Source organism: Grammomys surdaster, unplaced genomic scaffold (genome assembly GCF_004785775.1).
Source record: "Grammomys surdaster isolate TR1022 unplaced genomic scaffold, NIH_TR_1.0 62, whole genome shotgun sequence".
NCBI classification, from domain to species: domain Eukaryota; kingdom Metazoa; phylum Chordata; class Mammalia; order Rodentia; family Muridae; genus Grammomys; species Grammomys surdaster.
This window is the reverse complement of record NW_021604564.1, coordinates 718,474-741,661: the sequence shown is the minus strand read 5'-3', so window position 1 is coordinate 741,661 and position 23,188 is coordinate 718,474. Positions and strand designations below refer to the sequence as shown.

At 51.2% G+C, this 23,188-nt stretch overlaps 1 protein-coding gene across 5 annotated transcripts; it reads left to right on the top strand.

The window, feature by feature from the left end:
* The first annotated feature begins 85 nt into the window (after positions 1 to 85).
* Safb2 (scaffold attachment factor B2) lies at positions 86 to 22,541 on the top strand. Of its 5 annotated transcripts, none has more exons than XM_028762694.1 (21): positions 86 to 638; positions 1,765 to 1,852; positions 5,056 to 5,120; positions 5,195 to 5,398; positions 6,295 to 6,357; positions 7,304 to 7,331; positions 8,185 to 8,842; positions 9,246 to 9,295; positions 9,895 to 9,995; positions 12,784 to 12,933; positions 13,013 to 13,167; positions 15,333 to 15,457; positions 16,800 to 16,891; positions 18,268 to 18,407; positions 18,652 to 18,942; positions 19,335 to 19,472; positions 20,140 to 20,182; positions 20,780 to 20,910; positions 21,808 to 21,920; positions 22,001 to 22,067; positions 22,234 to 22,541. In XM_028762694.1, the coding sequence occupies exons 1-21, from the start codon at positions 468 to 470 to the stop codon at positions 22,373 to 22,375; spliced, it is 3,015 nt and encodes a 1,004-aa protein (XP_028618527.1). In that variant the 5' UTR covers positions 86 to 467; the 3' UTR covers positions 22,376 to 22,541. The 5 variants fall into 5 exon arrangements, with proteins under 5 accessions (XP_028618527.1, XP_028618540.1, XP_028618534.1 ...); XM_028762707.1 differs by having other exon boundaries at positions 87 to 638; positions 13,013 to 13,122; XM_028762701.1 differs by having other exon boundaries at positions 87 to 638; positions 18,271 to 18,407.
* Positions 22,542 to 23,188: the final 647 nt, after the last annotated feature.

The following is a 23,188-nucleotide window of genomic DNA, read 5'->3' as shown; positions in this document are numbered from 1 at the left end:
ATCGGCAGAGAAGGCGCAGGCGCGTCTCGCTGGCTCGTCCTTGGCCACGGACCATACGCATGCGTGCTACAGTTCATGCGCCTGCGCATTGAGGTGAGAGAGGTGGGTGTCGAAGCACCAGCTGTAGAGCGGTGGCGTACGCAGCCGAGAAGCGCTGCGAGAGACAAACCGGGTCTGTGAGCATAGGCTGCTTCAAGGCAGTGCGCGTGCGCATAAAGAAAAAAAGGGGACGGTGGCGCTTACGACTGGTTGCGCATGTGCATTTGTACCAACGAGGCTAGAGAATGATACGGCGTGCGACTTAATAGGTGCGTCAGCGCTGTGCGCCTGTGCAGCCGCAAAGGGAGGCGGGAGGAAGCGAGTGCGTTTTCCTCTTAGGCGGCGCCATTTTGTACTCAGAGCCGCCACAGCTGGGGGCAGTGAGTGTAGGAGGTTCCGGAGCGAGCCTGGAAGTCGCGGAAGCGAGGATGGCAGAACCTGTGACCGGGTCGGGCGACCCTGCCTTTGGTCAGGTCGCCTCGGATAGTGGGATGCGGCGGCTTAGCGACCTGCGGGTGATCGACCTGAGGGCGGAGCTGAAGAAGCGGAACCTGGATACAGGAGGCAACAAGAGTGTGTTGATGGAGCGGCTGAAGAAGGTGAGGGGATCCGGTTGGTGCCGTAGACCCGGACACATATTTTGTCTCCGAGACTCGGGCGGGGCTTCCCACCCCGATCCCCCATTTCGGTCTGTGCTGTCAGTCGCCTAGGAAGCCGAGGCTATGTGACCTTGACCCGCCGCTGCCCCTTCTGTGTCTTGCTTCCCATTTGCCCCGGGGTTTGCAGAAATCGAAGCCTTGTTGAGTAATAGAGTGGCCCTGGGCAAGTCTCAATGACCTTGCATCTGCAGCTGCCTGTTCTGCCACCTCAGTTTATTCTTACGGAGAATTTGTTAGTCAGTCCTCTGCACAGACCATGCCCACTCCCAGTTCTGGTCCCCTTGCGCTTCCCTGGTCTGGAGTCTAGTTGTCATCTGGAGTCAGCGTGAGATGTCACTTCCTAGCCAATAGACAAGTCTTGTCTGGTGCACTTCAATACTTGACATAAACTTGCCTATGTGGAACAGGGTCCTTGAGTATTAGGGCCTTCTGATTGGCTGCAGGTGGAAGGTGCCAGAATACTTTGAAAAATTGCTCTCTTTCTTCCTTGGCCTATATTCTCTTTTTCCTCCTCAAAAATCAGATCCCTCCCCCTCGAGAGTTTATTTTGGAGAGATCCTGTAGCTCAGGGTGGACTCAAACTTGCTGTGTAGCTCAGGATAGCATTGAGCTCTTGATCTCCTGCCCCATTTCACCTCCAAAATGCTGGAATTAAAGGTTTACTTCGTTGTGAGAGGTCTTTTGAGCCCCACTCAGTCCTTTGCCCTGCCTGAATCAAAGACAAGTTTCCTGCCATCATCCCCGTGTTTGGCAAAAGGCCACATAAGATGAGCAATCACCAACCCTGATTTGGGGGCAATATTTTGTTTTTTTTGTCTGTGCTGGGGATTATATCTAGGGCTACAAGCTGCAAGGTAGTGTATGACCACAACCTGCTGACCCTAATTCTGCAACCCAAGTTTTCAGCCTCCCTTTCTCTGGGTTTTGGGCCTTGAAAAGGAAAGGGGAGCTGGCTGCTGGATGTGGTCTGAAGCCAGATTATGAACACTGGCAACTGCAAAGTTGCTACTTAAAAAAGAACAATTTGTGCCAGTTCCTCCTGAAAAGTAACTTTCTTTCCCATCAGGCATTTAAGGAGGAAGGACAAGAACCAGAGGAGGTCGGTATCAGCTGGGGATCTGCGAGCAAGAGGCCTATAAAGAGAAACACCAAAGGTACTTGCCTGTGCTTGATGCTGGGCCTGGGGAATGGGTGTCAAAACCAGTAATTGACGTGTATATGTATAGTATGCATGTACATGTGTATGTATAGTATGCATGTACATGTACATATGTATGTATAGTATGCATATACATGTACATATGTACGGGACACCTTTGGTCTTGGTGTCGCATTGTGTCCACCTCAGGTTTTGTTTTTGTCTTAAGGTTTTATGTCGTGTGTGTGTTTGTGTTTGGTGCCCACAGAGGTCAGAAGCAGGTCTTGGATCCCTTAGAACTGGAGTCAGGAATGGTTACCAGTCTCCATGTGATTACTGTGAGCTGAAGCCTGTTCTGTACAACAGCAGCCAGCACTCTTAAACGCCAAACCGTCTGTCCAGCCTGTCTACCTAGTGATTTGGCTGGGCTACTGGCCTGTGAGTTCCAGGGACCTCCATCTTCAAATCCCGACAATAGGATTACAAGTGCCCTCACACCCAGCTCTTCAGGTGTGCTGGGATTGAACCCAGGCCCTTAAGCTGGCTTGTACAGGAAATGTTTTGCCAACTGAACCATCTGCCCATTTCCCTGAAGTCAGGTTTTACCAGTGGCTTCAAGAAGGATAGCTTTTCATTAGCACTCTAGGCTGAGGCAAGAGAATGGCCTGGCTACATGAGACTCTTAAGGGTCAACTATGGTGGTGCATGGGACCACCAGCACTTAGGAGACAGGCAGTTGGATCTCTGAGTTTGAGACCAACCTGGTCTACAAAGTGAGTTCCAGGACAGCCAGGGCTATGCAGAGAAACCCTGTTTTGAAAAAAAAAAAAAGAAAGAAAGAAAGAACTGAGGGCTGGTGAAAAGGCTCAGCTATTAAAGGTGTCTGCTTCTGAGTCTGAGAGTTGTTTGATTCTTGAGACCAGCATGGTGGAAAGCAACAACTGGCTCCCAAACATTGACCTTTGACCCCCACATGCACACTGAGGCACACATATGTCCACCTGTTCTCACAGAGATGGCCATACTATAATTTTTTAAAAAGCACTAGCCTGGAGGCCTAGTATAGTATAACCCTGGCTGCTTGTCTTGCAAACACTTGCCTGACCCAACTCAAGCATATCAGATCAGTGGGCAGCATTGTCAGATGAGCTTGGGAGAGGTCTGGAATGGTCAAGAGGGTGCCTCCTTGGGCAGAACTGTGCCTTTCCACCTCTGGAGGTGCTCAGGAGTATGGTGTTTTCTGTGATATACCTATGGCTTCCAGACCAGTCAGAGGCTCTGTGATGGTAGCAGTGAGGTTTTAGCCCATGAGGCACTAAGTTAGTGGTTCTCTGAGCACTGGTTTCTGGCAAGGTGGGAAGAAGTTCCAAGAAAGTCAAAGTCACTGCCTCTCACAAGTGGGACTGGCTCAAACAAGGGGTTTAGGGTGGGCAAGTATTTACCCAGTGTGCAGAAAGCCGTGTATTTGTTCCAGAGTCTCTCAAATACAGGTGAAATCAGTGCACCAGAATAGTTCTGACCTGTGCAGGACCTGCAATTCTTGTTGAATTGGCTAATGAATTGTCCCTTGTGCTGATGTTCAACAACTATCGGTGTGTCCTTTCTATGTCCCATAAAGTTACCTCCATGCCACCACAGACAGAGGGCATGAGTGTTTATTTAGAGTCCCATTCTCCATCTGAACTTCTCTGAGCACCATAGAGGTTATCTGGTTCTGAGAATTTAACCAGGGCCACTAGGCACACTGTCTAGCCATCAAGCTATGGTCCTGGCTGGGATTTGGATTGTTAGTCAAAGTCTTGAGGATTCTTAAAAGTTGAGGTTTCTGTGTTTATGTGGATTGGTGTGCACATATAGGTGATACAAGGTCAACAGTGGGTTGACCTCAGTTATCCATGTTCTTTTGTGGGGTCGATTCTCACTGGCCTAGAGCCTGCTGATTCAGCCTGGCTGGTTGACCATCAAGGATCCTCCTAGCTCCACCTCCCCAGCATAAATGTAGCGGCCCACATGCAGACAGCTTTAGACAGTTGGTTCTGTGGATTGAACTTCGGCATTTGATTCCAAAGGGAGAGTTGGTAATGTTGGGGATGGCATGCCTGTGGGCAGCTGGATCAGGAAGCTGGATGGTCGGTCACATTTCCATCCATGCACTGGAAGCCGAGAGACCAGAAGTGAAGTGAGGCTCTCAGAACCTCTCACTGTGACAGACTTCCTTTAGCAAGGTTCTTCCTCTTCCTAAACCAGCAGTTCTCAATCTGTGGGTTACAACCCTTTTGGATCAGATGACACTTTCCCAGGGGTTACCTAATACCTAAGACCATGGGGGAAACAGATGTTTATATTACAATTCATGACAGTAGTAAAACTATAGCTACAAACTATCAATGAAAACAATTTCATGGTTTGGAGTCACCACAACATGAGGAACTGTATTAAAGGGTCATAGCATTTTGAAGGTTGAGGACCATTGTCCTAAAGAGTCCATAGTCTCCCCAAACAGCACAGAGAACTGGACATAAAGTGTTCTGACCTGATGTTTGTCATTCAAATCTCACCTGGCAAGAGCTTTATCCTCTGGCCTGGGGCTGCTGATTCAGCTAAAATGTTTGGCCAGAAAGTGCCCAGTGCTTTGTCTATACCTCCCCAGCCCTGGGATGACAGTGCAGATATCACCACACTCAGCATTTCCATGGGTGCTGGGGATTGAGTTCAGTGTCCATGTTAACCACTGAGCAATCTCCCCAGACCACTCTTTTAGTGGATGACATTCAGGTTTTGTTTATGGCTTTAGGGCTTTCCCAGAATGCAAGTAGACTTCTCATCAATAGTCCAGGGTGTCCACAGACTGCATTGCATGTGTCCCACAGGCTTTTGTAGCCCAGCCCAACTAGCAGTGAAGTTTCCATTTTCAAGTGTTTGTTGCCTGGTGTGATGGAGAGGCAGAGGCAGTCAGCTCTAGACCAGCCTAGCTTATTTTTTTCCTTCTGCTTTTTGAGGTGTTTAGTCTGGGACAAATTTGAGATCTCTTAAAGCTGTTTTATGCAAAGTCTGAGTGCTATGCTAGGGTGATTGAAGCCTTGGCTTAGACACCCACCAAGACAGAGTCCCGGCAATATGGACAAATCACCAACAATATAGAATTTTGTTGTCCCCTGTCAACGAATTGAGTGAGCCTGGCTCTGGTCTCTAACCCAACTGACACTATTCTATAACTAGGACCCAAGATGGAGGAGGAGGGCAGTGAGGACAACGGCCTGGAGGAAGATTCCAGAGATGGGCAGGTGTGTTGGGCCTGGGGGGCATACCTTCCCATGCCCCAGGGTCTTGGTGACTGACACCTTCACTTCCCTCACAGGATAGGGTTGTGATTCTTCAGAGTTCACAAGACAGGGACACCATGGATACAGGTGTGCCAGATGGGATGGATGCTGAGGACCTCAGTGTGCCCTGCCTGGGGAAGGCCGACACCAACGACCAGATTCTTCATGCCTTAGATGACAGTAAAGAGTACGTGGCCGCGCAGCTGGGACAGCTTCCAGCTCAGCTCCTGAAGCATGCTGTAGGTAACTTGCAGCCACGTGTGCGCCAGCGGCCCCAGGGGCTCAGCATCGGGGCTACCCAGGCCCTGGTAGAACCAGACCCCGAGTTTAATCCCTGGTAGGGATTGTGGGCCAGTGGCCACTGCTGCACCATAGTGCAGGAAGTGCTGTGGATTCATAAGGAGATGGGTGTGTGGGTGGCATGAAGACTATTTGGGTCACAAGGGATTTTAACTGCTCTGGAAATATACTCAACAGAACAGTCTGTCACCTGGTGGTGCTGCTGTCTGCTCTAAAGACCTGAGGCCAACCCAAGTCTGTCCCATGGACGACTGCCATCCTGTGCAGGTTGGCTTTGCATGATGCACACAGCTAGTTGATTCCATGTGGTACTGTGGTTTCATTCTTGAGAGACTTGCTGAGATTGAGCCTCAACTGAGGTCAGGGAATGTAGGAACATCCAGTGGGTTTTAGATAAACTGGAGGACCTCCGCTCAGCATAGTCCGAGTGTGTGGCCCCAGTGGAGGCTCTCTGGGCTTCAGGAATTATGGATCCCGAGGTGAAAGGAGAGCAGCAACTCCAAAGTGGTCCTCCAACACGCATACACACCCAAGCATGCACAGAGCAATAAGGGTAAGTCTGAGGTAGTAGAACTAGAGGAGCACCTGTTGGGATGTGAGGCTCCTGTACTTAGAAATGGACAGGAAAGTCAGTGTCCTTACTCAGCCAGCACACATCTGAGAACTGCCATGAGCCTCAGCCTGAAGTGAAGGGTGATTGCTATCCTCAGCTGAGTTGACATAGTGATAGGCACTGTTGAGGAGTGGACATAAGTTGTATAGGAACCTGTGAGGTACAAGCTGAAGTGTTCACACCTCTGGCCTCCATGAAGTCATGTTCTGATTCATTTGCCAGGTAAATGAGGATGTCTTCAAGAACACTCTGGAAGTTTCCATGTCAGACCTTAAAGTAACTCTGGTGAGTTGAGTCTCCCTGTGGTTCTTGCAGTGTAGGAGACACTGATGTTCCAGATAAGACTCTGTGTGTGTGTGTGTGTGTGTATGTGTCTGGAGAGCACAGGTACACTGGCTGTTTACCTTGTGACAGTTCCCTGAGGGACAGTTAGGGGAGCAGATGTACCTTGGCTTATAGTTCCAGGGGCTTTAGTCCAAGGTCAGGTAGACTTGCTATATGTCTAAGAGGAAGCAGAATATCATGGCAGTAGGAGAGTGTACCAGAGGAGGCTGCTCCCTCTCATGGTGGCCAGGGAGCAGAGAAAGGAAGAGACAACAGAGGCCTCTCCTTCCCCAGCCAATATCTTTCTGTTGTATGTTCACATCCACCAAAAGAAGGAACCATTGATAGGACCAGAGCCCTGTAGTCCAGTCACCTCCAACCTGGCACGTGGGTTGTAGGGGTATTGTGTGGTGGGGCTATGATCAGGACCAAAGGGCCAGGCAGTTGGGCTCTGAAAGTGCCTGGAAGGTTGCCAGAGAAATCCAGGCTTGAAGTTAGAGTAGCTGAGGTCGGGGATGAACTTAGTATGGTGGTAGCCCTGAAGCAATAAGGGGTGCAACTCCTGGTGTGCAGAGATGTCTGTGCTGGGGACTATGAAGTCTCAGGCTTGTGCAGGGGGTGCAGCCATTGTCCTGAGTAAGCAGGTGGGCTTCCTTAAGTCCTTAAGTTGGGGGGCAGGGGGAAGGTGACCACTGCCTTGTCTCTCTGTATCTTTGCCATTGGCTACTTCGTAGAATAGGGTTCAGTTTCAGGCCCAGAGGGGCACTTCAGCCTGGTACACAGAGCTTTTTCTAGGTGTCCACTAAGAAGCCCCTGAGTGGATGAGGCCTTGGTTACAGATGTGTGCACGGGATCTGTGGCTGTGTTATTTGGAGTGATGTGTACCCTTCTATTCTCTCTCCAACAGGCTGAAGAAGAAACCCCCTTGGAACCAGGTACTGCTGAGACAGGCACAATAGTGCGGCTTGGTGCCCCTGCTGCTTGTACTTAAGTCCTGTCTGATCTCAGCTGTGTTATGGTTTCATAAATCACCCCAGTGGTGGACCATCCCAATCGCACAGGATCAGAGATTGGAAACCCACTGTATCACCAGATCTGTGCCTGTGCTGTGGCAGCCCAAGGCAGCCTTGGGGGCAGATGTGCCGCTTGCATCAGGGCATGCAGAGTGGCTATAAGTGGCCACCAGGTGAGGCAGTGAGTCCACACACGAGACAGATCTTGTGATACCATACCAAGCCAAAGTCATGGGGTTGAGGCAGTTGAGGCAGGCTGAGGCTGTGGTAGGGGACTTACCCCAGAAGCCACCAATGCCAGAAGATAAGTGGGTCTCTACCAAGATGTTCATCCTCAGCCCCTATGGACTGCCATGTTCCCAAAGGTGAAGACCGGTTCCAGTAGCCTTGGACTGTGGTGCTGACCGCGATCCATCAAGCTGAGAGCAGCAAGCTTCTCAGTAAATGGTGACTGCCGTGGCTTCAGCACTGTGGACATTGGGAAGGAAGTCAGAAGACACAGGCATCATGGAAACCCTGAAGAAGCTATGGAAGCTGCGCTGTGGTTGTAGAGTAGAAATATGGGGGCCCCCACATCTGCCAGTAGCGCAGGCTGGGGGCGCCATGGCCGTGGGCGCAGGTAGGGTGCAGGCGCTGTGTAGTGGGTTTTCCAATCTCTGTGTAGCCAGCAATTCTGTCGGTATGAGCAGGGCCGCAGCACCAGAGCCACAGTTGTGATTGCTTTATTTCCCTGGTGATTAAACCTTGTGCCATTCTATTCCTGTTAAATCCGTAGAAAATGAGAAAATACTCGACATTTTGGGGGAAACTTGTAAATCTGAGCCAGTAAAAGAAGAAGGTTCGGAGCTGGAGCAGCCCTTTGCCCAGGCCACGAGTAGCGTGGGGCCAGACAGGAAGCTGGCGGAGGAAGAGGACCTATTTGAGAGCTGCGGCCACCCGGAAGAGGAAGAGGAAGAGGAGGAAGAAGAACAGGAAGAGGAGCAGGAGGAGGAGGGAGATTTAGCTTTGGCCAGCAGCAGCAAGTCTGAGTCTCCAAGCACTCAGTGTCAGTGGAGTGAGGCAGACGCCCCGTTAGCAGTAGTGAAAAGGGAGCCGGCAGAGGCGCCGGGTGGAGGTGGAGGTACTCGGCACAGGCGGAAGCGCAAGCGAAGGCGGAAGCATCAGGCACAGGCAGAAGCCCTGGGCACAGGTGGAGGTGCCGGGATGGACCGCGAGCCTGTAGGGCTAGAGGAGCCAGTTGAACAGAGTAGCACGGCTGCCCAGCTCCCGGAGGCCACCAGCCAGGAGCTGGTGCGAGCGCCCACGGCAGCCCTGAGCCCTGAGCCCCAAGATAGCAAAGACGACGTGAAGAAGTTTGCTTTTGACGCTTGTAATGACGTCCCTGCGGCTCCTAAAGAGTCCTCAGCCAGTGAGGGCGCTGATCAGAAAATGAGGTTTGTTGATTCTCAGTCCTAGACCAGACGCTATCTCCTTTCATTGTCACTAGGACACACATGAGCTGTTAGAGCCTGCAGTCGGCAGCCACACTGCCCAGCTAGCTCCTTCAGGCAGATCACTGTCTCTGCATATAGTTAATGGGTGATTGGTTTTCCCTTACTCAACCTGCCATGGTTGGGTTCTTAAATTGATGACCGGTATCGCCAGCTAAGCTGAATTGCTTTATAGGGATCTGGCATTGTATGTGGTCAGATATTTCAACATAAACTCACAAAAGGTGTCTGTCAGTTTAATATGAGCTTAACTCCCTGGTAGGTATTCAGCTTGAACACATTGCTATTGTAAAATTCATTTACTTTAGGTTTTGTATATTGCAGTAACATTCATTTTTGTCTCTAGCTCTGTTAAGGAAGAACAAGATATAAAGCCAGTCATTAAAGATGAGAGAGGTAGGCCTCCCTTGTCCTGTTGCCATGTGGTGACCCAGGGAGGGGATGGGCTCCAGGCTACCCAATGTGCCAGTTGTCCCTGTGCATGGCACTTCCCTGAACCACTGTCAAGATTCTGAGTGGTTGTGTGTGTTCTTCTGTGTTGTGCGTCATGGGTAGTGTGTCTAGACAGGAACACCTGCTCTATAAGTGGCAAGGAGGCAGCTCTTGAGCCATCTTTCCAAGGCTTCTCTGCCATGGTGTGTTGCTCTGATTATTTCTGGAGTGAAGAGCCAGGTGGCTTCATGTAGAGTGCCTGCAATGTGAACCCAAAGACTCTTGAGTTATCCCTGGTGCCTTGTAGACACCAGATGTAGCGTCCCTGTAACTGCAGTGCTGGGGAGTTGGTGCAGGGGAGCTCTGAGCTTCACTACCCCACCAGTCCGACAACTGTGGACTGCAGGTTCATTGGACTGTGTCTCAGAAAATAAGGTAGAAAATTATTTGAGAAATCCCCTTGAACCTCCACACTTATGCATAGGCATGGCAGGGGATCTTGCAGTTTATGCCCCATGTGGATGGGTCCTGCCGCAATGGCACTGATGACCTCCTCTCTCCAGGTCGTGCCAGCTGTAGCTCAGGAAGGAACCTGTGGGTCAGTGGGCTGTCCTCCAGCACACGTGCTGCTGATCTCAAGAGCCTCTTCAGCAAGCATGGGAAGGTAGGGCACCCTGCTTCTGCCAGCTGGCAAGGTGGAATTGGAAAAGCATCTAGCTTCCTAGCTTTTAGTGTCCATTTCCTCATATGTTTCTATTTTCTCTTGTTCATGCTGAAGATGGAACTTGGGGCTTAATGCATGCTTGGGAAGCATTCTGTCAATGACTAGACCCACCTTCTTGGTTTGGACTTGGGGAAGGCTCTTGTTTGTAGCCCTTGGTGGCCTGGAACTCACTGTGCAGGTCAGGCTGATCTCAGACTTGGACCACCACTCCCAGCTTCTCTGTCATGTTGTACTGAGTTCTCACAGTTGAGCTGTCTGCCTCCTTCCACATGTGGGACAGATGTGGTGACAGGCTTGTGCCACTCCTTGAGGCCTGGGGGCAGAGATGAGTGTGTAGAGTACTCCCCTTTGGCTGTCAGGAGGTCCTGGGGTCCAAACCCAGTACCACATAAAGTGGATCTCAGGATTCCTAAGGTGGAGACATAAAGATCAGACTCACCCTGGGCAGCATTGTGCTTAGAGCACCCAGGTTCCAGCAGAGACTAGATTTGTGCTATCTTGGCTCTTCTCAGGACATTGTGAGGACAGTGCCCTCTGAAAGGTCCTTTTGAGACTAAAGCCCACACAACATTATTGTGTGCTGTTGGCCTCTGTATTCTTCAGCCTGGAGCACTGGAGACTTGAGCAGGAGACTTGAGCAGGATCCAGTTTCTCAAGTGGACACACTTGAGAGCTTCCCTCCGGCACTTGGGGACAAAAGAGACTACCCTGCGCGTTACTGAGTCTGAGCAGTGGGACACTCAGTACTCTGAGCAAGTGCCTAGGCATGGGTGTGGTCCCTGCAGAAATCTTCATTATCCTTGGGTGCAGGCCTAGGGACCTGCCCCACTCTCAGCAGTTAACCATACCCACTGCAAGTGATGTCATAACAGTCTCTTAGGGGAGCTGGAGAGATGGCTTAGTGGTTAAGAGCACTGACTGCTCTTCCAAGGTCCTGAGTTCAGTTCCCAGCAACCACTTGGTGGCTCACAACCATCTGTAATGGGATCTGATACCCTCTTCTGGTGTGTCTGAAGACAGTGAAATAAATATATATATATATATATATATATATATATATATATATATATATATATATATATGTATATCTTAAAAACAAAAACAGGCTCTTAGACCATAGTTATTTGGTGCTGCTGTCCTCCATGCACTGTGGTATGTACATAGGTGCCTACCCCTTGAGAGCCATTTGGTGTATATGTGTCTGCATAAGTCTCAAGAAAGCTATGTTTCACATAGAATGAAACCAAGGGTGTTCCCAAGGCTCAGACTATGGGTGCAGCAGGCCAGTATGCTTCTAGACACCCAGCTGTACCTCCAATATACGAAGCACGTTGTGTGCCAGGACACATGCTTCTTTCTGTTAGATACTTGGTGCCTGAGGTTCTGGAGGGCAACATGCTGCCATTCTTCTGACTTGGGTCTCAGAGCACTCTGCCCCCAGGCCCCATTTGTCTGTCTGAATTTCAAACCTTTTGTGCAACTATCCTTCTGGCTGTTTGACTCTCTGGATGCTGTTGAGCATATGTTTATGTGTGCAACGCATGTTCTGTGAGCTGGAGTGCATCCCTGGGTTCCAGAGCATAGGGTGATGCCATTTCTTGCTTTGCCATATTCACTTTGGCAGTTACGCTTGACACTAAAGGCTCAGGTCTGCAGCCCACTGCCCCAGGTTCTTCCTGCCCTCAGGCTTCCTCCCTTGTGCTTCCTGACTAAAAGGAGGGCATCCTTGCTCTTCAGTGGACAGACACACCCTTTCCAGTTGAGCTTGATTTTTGTCTTTTCCACTACGCACTGCCTTTTTCTCCCAACATTTTCAGTTCTTTCTCCCTGGTTTGGAGTGTTTTCACAGGAACACATTTTTTTCTGGGCTCTGCTTTTCCTGCTCCTGTCTTTAGGGACTCACATTGTGGTCCCTCGTGGAACTCTGCCAATCATTGTTTTCATGGGATTGAGGCAGGCACATAATTCTGTGGCCTCAGGATAGTGCCAAGCTCCCAGCCAGCCCTTTCTCACCTCCCCGGGCCTAGTTGGTGTCTCTCAGTTTTTTTGTTTCATCCTGATAGATTCTTTTGCACTTTCTGACATGGTCTATACTGTGCACTGCCAGTCACTTTCAGTGCCCTACACCTTCCTGACATACTGGGCTACTTCTTGGCTGAACAGATTCTGGCATTGTCCCACGTCCCATATGGCTGGATACAGTAAAGCTCTGTTCATGTGGGTAGATGTGCCAGCTTCTGGCTGTCTTGTCTTAGCCATGAGGGTCCCTCCTGCATAGCTCCCCATGCTTGAATCAGGGCACCACCATCCAGTTCTCTCCATTTTCTCAGCTTTCCTGTAACGCACCTCAGTTTCCCTTCCCTGCCCATTGTCTGGAATCTCCCAAGTCTACAAAATGTCTGCCCTTCCCTATGGTACAGTGCTGCCTTCACCAGAGGGCCTGGTGGGTGTCAGGTGCTACTGAGCAGGCACTTTTGGCTATGCAGGGTCTGACTAGGTTCCATATCCATGTGATGCTCTACTGGCTTTGAGTACTGTTTGTCACAATGAGACAAACTTTGCTCTAATAGAGAAAGATTCTCTAGAGTCCGTAGAGGGAGACTACCTAGAACTGAGTACTGAGAACAACAGCAGATATGGGTGTCTATTGCTAGGTCTTTAATAAGCCCTGTGGTTTTATGACAGAGGCCAGATGTGTCCTTATACTGGTATGTTCTTTCGCTTGGAGGTCATCGGAGCCAAGGTGGTCACCAATGCCCGTAGTCCTGGGGCTCGGTGCTATGGATTTGTGACCATGTCCACATCAGATGAGGCCACCAAATGCATTACCCACCTACACAGAACTGAACTGCATGGGAGGATGATCTCTGTGGAGAAGGTGAGGTCTCTGTTGTTGTCAACCTTAGCAATAACAGTGCTGTGTCACCCCCAATCACCACCACCCCTTTACATTCTAGGCCAAAAATGAACCCTCTGAGAAGAAGTCGGCAGACAGGAGAGCTTGTGACCAAAAGGAGAAGGTGCCAGGGCCGGACAGACCTCACCCTGTGAAGATCAAGATGGAGAAGTACAGTGACGTTGCGGCCCTGTCCTCTAGGGACCCAGTGCCCTTGTAAACCATCCTTCCTAGCTGATAGCTATAGGACAATGCAGTCCTTAGTCCAGAGCCAGACAGCTGGTTAGCGTTGAGTTCCTAGCCATGAGAACTTCCCAGACCTGGAAGGGCTTCTTGGGCTGACTCAACCCAAACTTGCACCAGTTTTCCCAACTTGCAGTCATGGTTGCTGCAGTATGGACCTTGAGCAGGCCATCTGTGCTATCCTGACAGACACCAGGCATTCCCTTTGTTTGTTTGTTTGTTTGTTTGTTTTAAAAAAAACTATCCCAGCATGTCATGCATCCCTATGGCACCCTGAGATGCCTTAGCACCTTGGAGCTCAGGGCCTCAGAATTGCTTTTGCCAAAGGACATGGCTTAGGTTTTCAACAGAAATAGGCACAGACCTGGAGGTCTGGCAAGTGCCTGATAGTTTCTGTTGTCACCATTGAGGAGACTTTAGCAGGAGAGCTCTGCTGTTTGTTGGATGTCACGTGGGTAGTGTCAATGCAATTGGGGCTGGGCTTTATAAGCTACTCAGCAGCTTTCTATGCAGGTCATTGGGCAGCAGGCTGGCCTCAGAGTGCTCAATGTCCCTCAAGTCCCATAGTGAGGATGGCAGCAACTACCACAGCACTGAGAATGTCAGTGTCACTGAGATCAGGCATCAGGTCATGAGGCCAGTGTGGGAGAGGCAGGCTCTGGGGAAGTACCCAGCAGCTGTTCCCCAAAGCATAAGTGAGGCCATGACTCACTCTAGGTGCTCCTGCCTATAGCCATGTGGCCAAGCATGATAGGTGACAGGCACAGTATGCAGAGGCTTATTCCAGTGCTGCCTTCTTTTAGCATGGTAACAGGAGAGTGTTTTTTTTACCCCCTGCGGATGAAAGGATTAAAAGTTTTACCAAAAATCTTCCATTATATGATGCCTGGGAAATCAGGATCCCCTTTTAGGGCTCTGAATCTCATTAATAAACAAATTTAAGAACAGACATAAGTGCAAGCCTGAAGGTGTAAAGTTTAAAGGGAGAACCCAGGGCAGGATCACTGGAGGTCTATAGGAAGGAGATGCCAAGAGGAAGGAGAATGGGGTATGAATAAGGACGCCCAAAGCAGTAGGGGGTGTAAAAAGTCAGTTCAGGCTCTCGGCAGCAGCTGAAAGAGGCAGCTGAGAAGAGACAGCAGTGTGCTTCTGTGCCTCAGGCAATGCAGAAGGCAGATGCAACCCACACCACAATACTAGGACTCCACAGGACGGCACTTTTGGGAAGATAGAGGGCCATGCCTAGATAAATACTTGTGTGCTTAGTGTGTAAGAGTCTAGAAACTATGGGAAGCAGGTCAGGCCAGATAGAGCATGCTCCTTAGGCTAGCATCATGGTTACTCTGCCCTGTTTGTCAGCATGGGAGTCAGTTGGTGTTAGTTTATTGTGAGATAGTATCTCTCACCTTGTGACCTAAACTGGCACAGAACTCAATCCTGCTTCAGTCTCCCAAAAGCTAGAGAGACAGGCTCACCCACTATACTTGATTAAAGTTATTTTCCTTAAGAGTTTCTATAAAAGTATAAATACTTTTAAGGTGGCTCAGCTGGTAACGTACTTGCCACCAAGCCTGATTACTAGAGTCTACATGATAGAGAAAACCAATTAGCCTCTGTCTTACATGTGTGCATTGTGGGTATACCCACACATGGAAGCAAACTTTTGGCTGGGAGTGTAGCAAGCCCTGAGTTCCGTCTACAGTACCATAAAGAACCAGATATGACGCTACACACCTGTCATCCCAGCATCTAGAGTCAGATGGATCAGGATTTTGAGTCCAGCCTCTGGGTTCACTGAGGAACCGGGTTTCAGCAGCACTCTGTCCTGGCACTTCTAGCATTTTAGGCTGCCATAGGGGATCAAGAGTGGTTCAGGCCGGGCAGTGGTGGCGCACGCCTTTAATCCCAGTACTTGGGAGGCAGAGGCAGGTGGATTTCTGAGTTTGAGGCCAGCCTGGTCTACAGAGTGAGTTCTAGGACAGCCCGGGCTACACAGAGAAACCCTGTCTCAAAAAAAACAAAAACAAAAAAACAAAACAAAAAATGGTTCAGGCCACAGATCCTCTCTTTTCTTGCTGGATGGGGCTGGTGGCTCCTGTGGAGACCTCTGGGAGACTACAGCTAACTATTTTCAACAGAACTGTGATCAAGAAGGAAGAGAAACTGGAAAAGGAGGAGAAAGGGCCAGAAGACATAAAAAAGGAGAAGGATCAAGATGAGCTCACACCAGGAGCTGCCAGTCATTCTCGAGTCACCAAATCAGGTAAACAGCATCTTGGTTGCTGGTGGAAGAGATGGAGGCCTGGTGGGGCTCAGGGTGTCATGAGCAGGAGGCAGGCAAGAGTTGTCACTTGGCTGGGTCAGCTGCAGACCATGTGATGGGATCAAAGGATCTCTTCTGCAGATGAAGCCTAGTGGCCCAGGCCATCACCCCGCTGCTTAGAACTGTTGTCAGGGAGATTGTAATTAAGGCCACCTTGGACAGTCTAGTGAACCTCTGTCACAAAATCACAGCATCAGCTGTACAGCAGCCTGAGAGCGGAGTCTAGGGGTAGCCCCTGCCCACACAGGAGGAAAGGGCTTGCTCCACAGCAGAAGGCAGCCCTGAGCCAGGGGCTGGTAGTCATTGGACATAGGGTTATGTGTATAGTCCAGTTTCTCTGGATCCCTGTCCTGTCGGGGTATGGTAGATAACCCTAGAACACAGGCTGCTCTCGGCCAAGGCAGAAGGGGCACTTTGGCCAACCCATCTTAAGATGGAAGAAAAAGCTGATAATCATAGTCCACCCCCTGCTGGGACAGCTCCTGCTGTGTTTGTGAATTGTTTGTGAATTTGCCTGTGGGGTGGGTGTGTATATGTGTGTGGGTGTGTGTGTTGCCACTAAGGTCTTCTTGCAGCTGGCATTCAAGTGGTTCTTGAGTTCTAAGGTTTGGTTCTCAAAGCCAGTGCTGAGCTAGTTACCTGGTCCCAGTTCTTGTGTTTATTTCATGCTTTTTATGCTGTTTGCTCCCATATTATAGTGCTTGATTGCACTTTTTTTGTGGAGTTTGCCCAAGGCTCTCTGTTTCATTTTCTGTTGAAACCAGTGGCCCCCCTTCCTAATGCTGAAGAGAGCTATGTTGTGCCGTGTGGCTTTTCACCAGCAGCTAGAGACTTCCTCTCAACAACAAAAGCTATAAAATAAAACTTAAATTGCTGGGCATCTTTAGCCCGAGTACTCAGGAGGCATAGGGAAGCAGATTATCTTGAGTTCGAAGCCAGCCTGGTCTACATAGTGAGATCCAGGCTAACCAGGGTTACACAGGGAAGCCCTGACTTAAAAAAATGAAATTACAGCTTCTTGGTGTGGTAATCCTCCCCAGAGTCACCACAGTGTTTACAGCCTGGGCAGGCAGTGCAACAATGCCAGCCAGCTACTTGAGGACAAATGGGACATGCTTGCCACCCACACGCTGAGGAAATGTGCCCATTGCTGGGTATACATTCATCAGGGACACAGTTGTTACAGTTTTCATGGCAGAAACAGCATTGAAAACTGAAGAAGGCAATGGACACAAGGCTGAGCTATAGTTCCAGTGTGCTCATGGTTGTGCTTTCCCTACAGGAAGCAGAGGCATGGAGCGCACAGTCGTGATGGACAAGTCCAAGGGCGAGCCCGTCATCAGTGTGAAGGCCACAAGCAGGTCAAAGGACAGAGTAAGCATTGGCAGGCAGGGCTGAGACAGCAGCTCCCAGCCTCACTTACCTGGGAAGTGACCTAGCTGGCATCTTCTGTCTAGCTCTACCCACTTCTAGTAGAGGGACTGAGGCATGAACAGCTTTGGCAGTTGATGGGCCTGTCTAGCTTGGTCTAAACTGATGATGGCGTATCTGTTTTTGCTCTTGGCCTTGTGCTAAATGAACCCAAAGGAATATAGGGGCTTGTCCTTGAGAGCACCAGGGCTGTGTATGGGCCTGTCCATGACTCTTCATTCTGGAAGCCTCTCCCCAAAAGAGCCAGGCTGTATAGTTGGGTGCTCTGGCAGGTATAGGCCCAGGGCTGGAGTGCAGCCAGTGATAAGTGCAGGCTTGTGTGGTGATGCTAGCTCTGTTCCCACCTCTGCAGAAGAACGTGAGCATGTGGCTGAGAATGTAGATTCCTATAGCTCCCGGGGCTGCCCAGCCTCAGGCCTCTGCTAACAGAGGCCACAGTGGGAAAGCATCAGCATAGCTGTGCAGAGAGCTCACATACTACAGAGGCAAGATAGCAGGAGCCCCTTACAGTGCCGGCCTCAGCTTCATGCCAAAGGCCTGTGGTCCTGTTTCTGTCTTCCTTCTCATTAATATGCATGAGCACCACATGTGGAGCAGCGTGTGGGATCCCCTGGAGCTGGAGTTAGAATTGTGAGCCACCTCCTGGGTCCTTAGAATCCATAGTTTTCTGATTGTTCCGAATTAGAAATGCTGCCATCTGGGCCTGTGAGGTTTGAACCAACTCTGACTTCCACAAACAACTCACCATGAAAGAGGACCCATCTTCCATAAAAACCACAAGGACAGACTAGGTGGTAGTGGTACATAACCCCAGCACTGGGTAGGGGGCAGAGGCAGCCAGATCTCTGAATTTGAGGCCAGCCTGGTCTACAGAGAATTCCAGGACAGCCAGAGAGCTACACAGAGAAACCCTGTCTACAAACAAACAAAAATACCACAGGTTCAGAAGAATCTTAGTCTGAGCATGAGGTGTGCCCTCCTTTCTACCTGGAAGGAGGTACTCTGGTCTGGTATTGGATTTTTTTTTTTTTTTTTTTTTTTGCTACGATCTGTATCTAGGCTGGTCTTGAAATTGTAATCCTGCTGCACCCCCAGGCAGTTCTGTAAGATTTAGAATAGCCTGAATTTAGATGTTGTGTGGCATCTATCTCTTCTCTTTGGGGAACACTGAAAAGCCTAGTACTTGGGATCTGGGCAGGATGATGTGTGCCAGGTTGGCTGCTGAACCTCAGAGACCCTGGCCTTCTGCACTGTGCTGTGGCTGCTGTTGGAGCTACAGCACCCTGCCTACTGGGTTCTCCCTGGGTTGTTCTGGTCAGCAGAGCTCCAAAAGTCAAGACCGAAAGTCAGAGGGCAGGGAGAAGAGAGACATACTGTCATTCGACAAGATCAAGGAACAGCGGGAGCGGGAGCGCCAGAGGCAGAGGGAGCGTGAAATCCGGGAGACGGAGCGACGACGGTGAGCAGGGTGCTGGTGGTAACCTGCCTTGGCTCCTGTCTACTTAGAAGTAGTTCCTAGTACCGTCAGATAATGTGAAAGTAGTGAGAATGCCAAGACCCTGGCTGTACATGGACCCTTGGCCTCTGCAGACCCTGGTGGGAGGGCAGAGATTCAGCCAAGGCCTCCGAAGGCTGGACAGGAGGCCAGAGGCTGAGCATGGACAGCACCCAGGCCACAAACTGAGGCAACCACCTGTGTGCAGGGAGCGGGAGCAGCGAGAGCGGGAGCAGCGTCTGGATGCCTTCCAGGAGCGGCGGGAGAAGGCTCGCTTGCAACGAGAACGGCTGCAGCTCCAGTGCCAGCGGCAGCGGCTGGAGAGGGAGCGGCTGGAGCGAGAGCGGCTGGAGCGAGAGCGCATGCGCGTGGAACGTGAAAGGCGAAAGGAACAGCAGCGCATTATGCGTGAGCGGGAGGAGCTGCGGCGGCAGCAAGAGCAGCTACGAGCTGAGCAGGAACGGCGGGCACTGCGAAGACCCTATGACCTGGATGCTAGGTGGGTGCCAATACCAGTCCTGCCCCCTCTCCCCAGTGAACGGGCATGTGGTGCTGTGCCTTGGCCAGCACTTTGTGTTGTCCAGCTACTCTGCTTGGTATCTTGTGCTTGTGGGCTGTGAAAGGCCATGGAAGAGGGCAAGACTCTGCTGGCTCTTAGCCACTTGGACAGTCACTGCAGGCACACTGAGGAACCTTGTAATTCCCATCCCTTTTACACAATCCCAGGGGAGAGGCCAACAGGGAGAGGCTTGGGGTTCCAGTATTGTGTTCATGCAAGTGTTCTTGCTGACAGTCAGCTCCTAACAGCCTGCCTCCATCCTGAGGTACCCTTGACAACTGTGGGATGCTGCTGCCACCTTGAATTAAGTATTTTTGCAAAATGCACACCAGGAGAGACGATGGCTACTGGCCAGAAGGGAAGCGTGCAGCCATAGAGGACAGATACCGAGACTTTCCACAGCCAGATCACCGTTTTCATGACTTCGACCACCGGGAACGTGGACATTACCAGGAGCATGTCATAGACAGGTGTGCATCTTCCTCTGCGCCAGCTCCCCAGGCACTATCCCGTGCATGGCAGAAGAGTCCCTATGCTCTCTATGAAGAGCTCATTGCCTCCTGGGGACCACCACAGGATAGCCGCAGGCGGCACTGGGGAATACCAGGTCTAACAGCAGGTGGACCCACAGTAGGCACCCTGTGCCTAACCCTCACTGCCCACATGGTAGCTCCACTGCCCTCTCATGCCTCCCAGTGGACCCTAGGTTGGGCAGGACAGCCTGGCCTTCATATTCTACAGGAGGAAGCAGGTTGTAAGGGGCGAGCGGTCACTGACTTTCAACTCGTTGACTGGACCTGCTCCCCTCCGCAACTGTAGTCCCTTTATTTTCTGGGGACTCCCTCAGACTCTCCAGACTGTATTCCAAAGTATCCTAAAACCCTGTGCATTGGTGGCGATGTGTGGCAAAGCCTTCCTGGGGCAGCTCTCCTGGACAGTCTCTCTCAGTCTCTTGCTTGATGGAGACTTGCTGCCTTTTCTGTCCTGGCTCCCACCTCTAGAAGAAAGCCTTCCACTTACCATTGTCATCCCTGGTGCTACTATGTCCTAGCATATAGCCAGAGCTTGGGGAAAAGCCAATCTTGTCCCCAAGGGAGACTTGCACACCGCCATACCAATATCCTTTCTCCTTTGCAGGAGGGATGGGTCCAGACCCAGAGTGGAGGAGCGGGATGAGCAGGTAAGTGAGAGAGAGTAGTCACCTGTAACCCTACTGTAGGGTGAGGGAGGGGTGCCGCTCTATTCTCAGTCACCTAATAAAGATTCAGCTCAACTGATACTTGGTTGGGAACTTGGTGTCTTTGCTCTGGGGACCTACATTGCAGTGGCAGCTTTGCAGCCCTATGGGGAGTTGGCTCCAGGCTCTGCCTCATCTGCTTTAGCTCTGTGCTGGTGCTAGGGTCCTGACAATACACTAACCCAAGTCTCCAAGGAGGAGGTGGGATCCTTCGGGATGGGCTTGGGTCAAGACAGAGGTTTAGAAGTGGCTCATCCCCTGGGTGCCTCCAGAGCATGTTTTGTCATCACCTGTCAGGAAGACTGATCTTGAATTAGCAAGAGAGCCCTGGTGATGTGTGCACAGGCTGAGGTACCATGTTCAGCTCATACCAGCCCCGGTATAACTGCCTCTTAGGGATGCTTGCCATCTAGTCTTACAGCACTTCCAGGGGACATGGGCTCAGTGTGAGCAGAGGCATGATAGAATACAGAATCCAGGCTGGGGGTGGAGGGTGGGGGGAGACCAGAACACATGCTCTGTCTCTTGTGTGCCTTGCAGTATTACCCAAATGACGAGCACAGCCATGGAAGGCTCCTGGAGCACCATGGTTGGGATGCCCGAGACAGCTGGCATGGCTACAGCTCTGACGAGAAGTTGAATGAAGGCCAAGGGCTGCCCCCTCCTCCCAGGTAAGTATTCTATATAGGAGGAGCCTGATATGGGCTTCTGGGGTGCTCTTGGAGGGAACCCATGAAAGTACCTGGGATGTCCTCTGCCTGGTATCCCTGGCTGCACCATGGGGACCATGATGCCAGGTGTGAACCTTGTCCCTGTTCCTTGGGTGGCAACAGGGTGGGAATCTCCAGTGCAGTAGGAGCACTCGTGGTTAGGTGGTTCGAGGTGGAGCACAGGCTGGCTTCCACACAGTCCTCCTGCCTTAGCCTCCCAAGCACTTTCCTGCTTCCATGCTACACACTGCCTGCTGTCAGTCCCTAATACCAGCCGGGATTATACTGCTTTCATTTTGGAAAGCACATACCATCAGCAGCCTGCTTCTTACCCACCCAGGTCTTGCATCACGATTCCACCACCATGGCTTTGCAAGCACACACCATGACATGTGCTCACTCAGACACACTCAGGACTCTTCGACACCCATACACTTAATCTCAGTGAGACTGTGTTCTTGAGACCCCTCCATGCTGTGGTGTGTTAGGAGGTAGCACTCCTGTCTACTATTGAATCTCATACTGTGGACATGCCCATTTTCTACCCATCAGGCTGTAAGGCAAGGTGTTCTGTGCTCCCTTTCAGCTGTGGGTCATGTTGCCAGCACATGCTCATGTGTTTGTGTCAGCAAGGTTTCCAGTAGTGGGTAGGCCCAAGTGTAGACCACTGTGGCTTCTTGTGGCACCTCTGTGTGGCTGCCTTGGGGGGTGATTTTTCTTCACTGGTGGTGCCTGGTGTCCTCATTGCCCACCCCTGGTCACAGTCTGATTTTGAAGATATCCTGGAGTTGGGCTCACATCTTTGGTGTGGTGGAAAGTGCATGGGGGCATCCATTTGTCACCTTGTATTTGGCAAAGGGTCAGCCGAGAGTGGGCAGAGCACACCTCGCAGTTGGAGGAGCAGCAGGTTCCTGTCTGGCACAGCGCTGTGGACACAAACATGACGGGCCATGAGCACATACGGTGGCGAGGTACCAAGGGGTTGCAAGGAATGGGTGAATACCAGGTCTACTGTGCAGGCAGAGTCCACAGAGCTGTCTCTCCCCTGCAGGTGCTGAGCGGGGCCTTGCAGGACCTGGGCATGGGCATGTGGCAGCAGGCCGGGGTGGCATGGCTGGGTAAGGTTTCAATGTCTGCCACTGCCTTCCTCCTTCCCTCCCTCTACATGTGTGCACCCTGGTTGGGCTGGCATTCTGAGGGAACTGTACAGAGCCCTGTGCTCTGTGAGGTGGCACCTTGTGGTCACCAGGCATGGCCCTTGCAAACTATCTGCCTTTGTTCTAGGCAAGCCTTTGCACATGGTGGACATTCCCAGGGCCATATTGTGCCCAGTGGTAGACTGGAAGGTGGTGGCGTGCCCAGCCAGGACCAGGGTGGCCGAGTCCCCAACCCCCATCCTCACCCCCACTTCATCCGCCGCTACTGAACCCTGCTCTGGACCAAACCCTGCTGCTGCAAGTAGGCAGAGACTGCAGCCCCAGCCACCTCCCACTTGTGGCACCGCCAGCAGTCACAGGTTCTGCCAAGTGTCGATGTGAACTCACTTTCCTGGTGTTTTTAATAAACACAGTCCTGTTCTGCCGTTTGTAAGACAAGGTTTCTGTTGCCAGGCATTCTGCGCCCCTCTGGCCCATTCCACCCTGCCCCACTCTTGTGGCTGCAACTCTGGCCTGCACTTGGCCCATGCCCAGGGTTCAGGTCTTCTGCCCCACATCTCAGACATGGTGGAGCTGGAATCAAAGCTCAGAGGCTGTGGTGTCAGGGATAGCTGCAGAGCCATCAGCTGCCTTTAAACCTCCAGGACCATCGCAGAAACCTGAGCTGGCTTTTCCTAGCAGCCTTCTTGAAAGGCCACAGCCTGACAGTAGCAAGCACTAGGTGCCCTCTTGAGCAGTGTTGGCCAGCCTCTGCCAGCAGGATGACCCACCTCTGGATTTGTTCCTCCCCTCTGAGGAACTCCCCTCAAAGGCTCAGGAGTGAGAGCTTCCAAATCACTGTGGCTATGTCACTGGGGATGTCTTACATGGTGAGAGGTCCTTGCATGGTGACTGATGGTCTAATGGGCTTTTTTTTTTTTTGTACTTGACCCTACCACTAGCTGACTGTCAAGTCACTGGGTCTTTTGAGCTACAAGTTTGGTTCCCAAGCCTGCCCTGGGCTATCTCTGAGGATACCATCTGTCCTCTTGGTGTCTATCCCCTAGTGCTGAGTGGCACCAAGCCTGCCTCTGCCTCAGTCT

Excerpts from the sequence above, each read along its gene's own strand:
- Safb2 (XM_028762694.1), top strand. The coding sequence starts at position 468 with ATGGCAGAACCTGTGACCGGGTCGGGCGACCCTGCCTTTGGTCAGGTC. Across the intron at positions 639-1,764 it reads TGATGGAGCGGCTGAAGAAG|GCATTTAAGGAGGAAGGACA; the intron begins GTGAGGGGATCC and ends CTTTCCCATCAG. Across the intron at positions 8,843-9,245 it reads GGCGCTGATCAGAAAATGAG|CTCTGTTAAGGAAGAACAAG; the intron begins GTTTGTTGATTC and ends TTTTGTCTCTAG.